This window comes from Littorina saxatilis, linkage group LG16 (assembly GCF_037325665.1).
Source record: "Littorina saxatilis isolate snail1 linkage group LG16, US_GU_Lsax_2.0, whole genome shotgun sequence".
Taxonomy (NCBI): Eukaryota; Metazoa; Mollusca; class Gastropoda; order Littorinimorpha; family Littorinidae; genus Littorina; species Littorina saxatilis.
Genome location: NC_090260.1, coordinates 3,118,700 through 3,123,971, shown reverse-complemented (window position 1 = coordinate 3,123,971; position 5,272 = coordinate 3,118,700). Strand labels below are relative to the sequence as shown.

Below are 5,272 nucleotides of genomic sequence, written 5' to 3'. Positions count from 1 at the left end.
CGTCAGGAGCTGGCTGTTGTTTTGACATATCCCTTGACAGCCTACAAAAATGGGCAAGACTTCTTTTTTGAATTCAGGAATTTCAGCTAACCGTTCCTTTGTCAATTGCGAAGATTTAGGTATTCCCTTTGGGTCTCGATTTTCACTTCCGATACCTCATCATCCCACCCCATCCCACCCATCCCATCCCTCTCTCTCTCTCTCTCTCTCTCTCTCTCTCTCTCTCTCTCTCTCTCTCTCTCTCTCTCTCTCTCTCTCTCTCTCTCTCTCTCTCCCTCTCTCTCTCTACCTTCGCAATATCGGTGATTTAACCTGCCACTGGTGCAAAAATGGGAGGTGGCATTGTCCTCTCACGTTTCTTAATAACAAGTATGATGACAAACACGATTTGTGTCTTTCAATTAAAAATGTTATTCAAACCCTCGCCATAAAATCTGCAAGTAAGTAATGGGCATACTCCCAGGCACTAACATTTCAAATGCTGTACAGCTGTACCTGTCATACGAGGCACCTTTGACAGCAGCCCCGCCCCCCCCCCCCCCCCCCCCGCAATAAAGGACTCCCATTTATCTGTCATGGCAGGCCAATGTAGGGACACGTTTTTTCTGGTCCCAAGGTAGTCCTTTCATTGGTCCCAAGGTAGTCCTTTCATTGGTCCCAAGGTAGTCCTTTCATTGCAGGTATCGCTACATCCAGCACTATCACGAGTACAGCGGGCACAAAGGCGTCAGAAAATCCGTCTCCATCAACCACCAGCTCGGAAAGGACTAACTCCTCAACTTCCCTGACCGCAACATCTGCCACGAGTCTTTTAGAAGAACTCACCTGGAAAAGCACGACAGAAACGGAACAAGTTTTTCACGCCGAGGGTTGCGGACACGTTATAAAGGCTTCCAAAGGAGTTGTCTTTTGGACGCGACCCATGATAAGAGCCTTAGGACGTCATTGTCGTCTGACCATTGCTGTGCCCGCAGGCATGTTTGCCCACGCCGTCATTGGCAGGAGAGACCCGGGGCTTCTCTTCCAAGGCAGCGAGGTCTCCGTGAAGGATTCTGTAAAGGTTGCAGAAAAAGTGGAGCATTTATGGGGAAATCCGTGCCTGGACTATTTTCCTCATGACGGGCCCTTCCCAGTCGTCTTCAGCAACACTAATCACATCTTCTTCGAAGACTTCAATGTCGTACGTAAACCCAATATTCATGTGTTTCGTTATAAAATCCGATTTATTGGCACAACACAGAATTTAAAAAATGTGTTACCCATCACGTTTACGTCACCCCAGTTCGGGTATGTGACGTCACCAGCCTATGACGAAGTCAGTTACATGCCACCATCAGTTCAAGCCGAGGTAAAATTGAAAGCTCCTTCTCGTCACGTGATCATGATAAACTTTTCGCGGGTAAAACTTGATGTGAAAAACGTGTCGCGTCACGGTCTGTCTTACGTGTTAATATCTCGGAAAAAGGGAGAACAGTGTTTTGGCGGTTTTGGCCGGAGAATATGTGTTGATGCAAAAAGTGAATATTTTACAGGGATCTATAAATTTTCCCTAACCCTAACCTTAACCACGGCCACCGCTGCCAGCGAATATCGCACAATACCGGGATTCAAGATGTACTTCTCCTTCCACCCCGAGAAGAGGGCCCCACAGAAGCTCAGCAACGGTCTCTTCAACTGCTCTATGGATCACTACCCAAGCTTCCAGCAACACCTTGACTGCAACCTCGAGACCCAGTGCCATGACGGACGGGATGAAACATATCATTGCCCTTTCAGCAGCGAGGCTTGTGCAGGTAAAATAGCCTCTGGCGACAAGTGTTTGTTGTATGTAGACCACATTGAATTCAGACGATTTGACAGAAAAATCCCAAATGATTATTATCGAGTTCGTAACGACTGTCTTCAGCGTGGGGGAGACTTATTCATAATGAAGACACCCCTTGATCTGGACAGGTTCTTAACACTGCTCGGCGTTCGACTAAAATGGAATGGCTATACTGGAATGGTCTATGCCAATAAGTCTGTACCCAACTTGTACAGGAAGATGTGGATAGGCGTGGATGGGTCGGTGCTTTACAACACGTATCACGGAACTTTACGCGAACCTTTTCTTTTTTCAAGGGAAAAAATCTGTTTGGCTTATTACATTGATAATACATACACATTTCAAACGTTCCAGTGTGACGAGGCTAAAATGTACGACTCAGTGTGTGAGATATACCCAATGGGGCCCCAAAACTCCTCTCAAGCAAACGGCATAGCGTTATCTCAGAGAGCCAGAACAAATCGCAACGCCGATCCAACTCTTGCTCAATGCCCCAATGGTCATCTCACGCATGTCTTTCTCCTCTGCGACGTACACAGTCACTGCGGGCAGTCAGAGGTCGTGTCGCTTTGTCAATTTGACGATGAAGGCGGAGTGGAGGAAACACAGAAAGAAGGCTGTACAAACGCAGAACGCTCCGGGGCCATTCCCATGTTTGCGTGCGATGGGGGCTTCACGACAATTCATTTCAGTCTGGTGTGTGACTTCAGACATGACTGTAACGACGACTCCGACGAGTCATTCTGCAAACATCCACCTTGTAGCGCCTTTCAATGCGCTAACGGACAGTGTTTGAAGTATAGATTGCGTTGTGACATAATATCAGACTGTATAGATGGCTCGGATGAAGCAGGCTGCGACGAGCATACATACCTGTCGACCATGCAGCCAGAGCCTAAAGCCCCTGCCATCATAACACTGAATGGTAGGGGAAGTTTTATGTTCACCAGCATGGGGCCCAACGAATCTTGTCCTACCACCCATTACCGTTGCCCTGGGGAGATGAACTACTGTCTGCCTGTCTACACGCGCTGTAACGGTTTCTACGACTGTCTGGGCCGCGAGGACGAAGAGGGCTGCGAGGAGGTGACGTGTCCGGGTTACTACCGCTGTCGTGCTTCCAGCGTGTGTGTGCACCCTGACCACCTGTGTGACGGCTGGCCCCAGTGTCCGCAGCATGACGACGAGCTGCTGTGCGGCTTGGCCTGTCCTGAGGGATGTCGGTGTCAGGGCCACGCCTTCATCTGTTTGGGGTCTTTCTTTGCCATGACATTTACCAGTCTTCGTTATCTGGACGCGCATACTTCTGGCATGACGCTGTCCGATTTAAGCGCTAACGTCTACCTCGTACATCTCAGTTTGGCTCGATGTGGAGTGACCCATCTTTCTGCTGTTCAACTTCCCAACCTTCAGTACATGGACTTGAGTCACAACGGCATTGACGCTGTCAACATGACTGCTTTTCTGGCCATGCCCAACCTGAAAGCTCTTGTACTGGCTGACAACCCTCTAACAGATCTGCACAGTACTCCATCAAAGGCGCAATCCACGATTCTCAAGAAAGTCGATCTTTCCAAAACCTCGCTTGAAATGTTCGAAAGCAATGCCTTCTCCAACTTTCGGGCACTGCAGCACTTAAACCTGTCCCACACAAATATACACACGATCGGCAACGGCGGGTTTAGCTTCATCCGTGCTCTTCGCAGTGTGGACCTAACTGGCAGTCCCGTCACCTATTTTACTCCTGACCTCTTTCAAGGCTTGACATCGCTTGAGAGAGTCATCAGCCCAAACTACAGACTCTGCTGTAAGCGATTGCTGCCCGAGACCTTTGACGTGCAACAGTGCTTTGCCCCACAGAACGAAATTTCTTCATGCGAAGACCTTTTGCGATCAGAAGCGTACCGTGGGTGCCTGTGGCTCATCAGCTTGATGTCCGTGGTCGGGAACTCGCTTTCCTTCATCATGCGAACCTGTGTGCTCAGGGCGGTCTCCAAGAGCGGTTTTAACGTGTTCGTCACTCACCTCAGCCTCGCCGACCTGCTAATGGGCGTGAACATGGCCATAGTGGGAACAGCTGACGGCTTGTCTCGCGGTAGCTACCTGTTCTACGAAGCCACCTGGACAAAGAGCCCTGGCTGTAGAGTGGCCGGCTGTCTGTCCCTGCTGTCCAGCGAGGTGTCGGCCCTCCTCATCCTGCTCATCACGCTGGACCGCTTCGTCGTCATCCGCTTCCCCTTCAGCCAGTTCCGTTTCGGCAAGAACTCGGCGTCCGCAGCGTGCCTGGCGACCTGGGTCATCGGCCTGGTGCTGACCACGGTGCCGCTCCTTCCCGCCACGTCACACTGGCAGTTTTACAGCCAGACTGGCATCTGCATTCCGCTTCCCGTCACCCGGCAGGAGTTCCAAGGACGGAGCTACTCGGTCGGCGTCGTCATCGTCCTCAACTTCATCCTCTTCGTCCTCGTGGCCGCGGGCCAGGCTGCCATCTACCGGTCGGTGCAGCAAAATGCCATGACCACCTCGGAGACGAGCTTCAAGTCACGTGACCTGACTGTGGCCCGCAGACTGATCACGGTTGCCGTGACGGACTTCCTGTGCTGGTTTCCCATCGGCCTCTGCGGGCTCCTAGCGCTGGTTGGAGTCCCCATCCCCGGCGAGGTCAACGTGGCCATGGCCGTCTTGGTGCTGCCGCTCAACTCGGCGCTCAACCCTTTTCTCTACACGCTCAACATGATGGCCGAAAAACGCCGGAGATTGAACGAAGAGAAGCTTCTCAAGCTTCTGGAATCCAGCTTGCAATGCACAGACGTATTGCCGGAATAAATTACCCAGCGTCCATGTATAAATCGGCTACTATTCTGCAAGCATGTACATGTAACAAACGCACACACACACACTCACACACACACAAATAAACACACACACACACAAATAAACACACACACACACATACACACACAAATAAACACACACACACACAAATAAACACACACACACACACACACAAATAAATAAACACACACACACACACACACACACAAATAAATACACACACACACACACACAAATAAACACACACACACACACAAATAAACACACACACACACACACACAAATAAACACACACACACACAAATAAACACGCACACACACACAAATAAACACACACACAAATAAACACACATACACACACACATACACACACACACACACACACAAATAAACACACACACACACACAGACACACAGACACACGCACACACACACAAACACACACAAACACACACACAAATAAACACACACACACATACACACAAATAAACACACACACACGCACACACACAAATAAACACACAAATAAACACACAAATAAACACACAAATAAACACACAAATAAACACACAAATAAACAAACAAATAAACACACACACACACACACACACA

At 49.5% G+C, this 5,272-nt stretch overlaps 1 protein-coding gene across 1 annotated transcript; it reads left to right on the top strand.

Annotated features, from left to right (window-relative positions):
* The first annotated feature begins 2,776 nt into the window (after positions 1-2,776).
* On the top strand, positions 2,777-4,651 carry LOC138951441 (G-protein coupled receptor GRL101-like). Its single transcript, XM_070323044.1, has one exon. It carries the CDS (start codon positions 2,777-2,779, stop codon positions 4,649-4,651), a length of 1,875 nt encoding a protein of 624 aa, XP_070179145.1.
* The last annotated feature ends 621 nt before the right edge of the window (positions 4,652-5,272 follow it).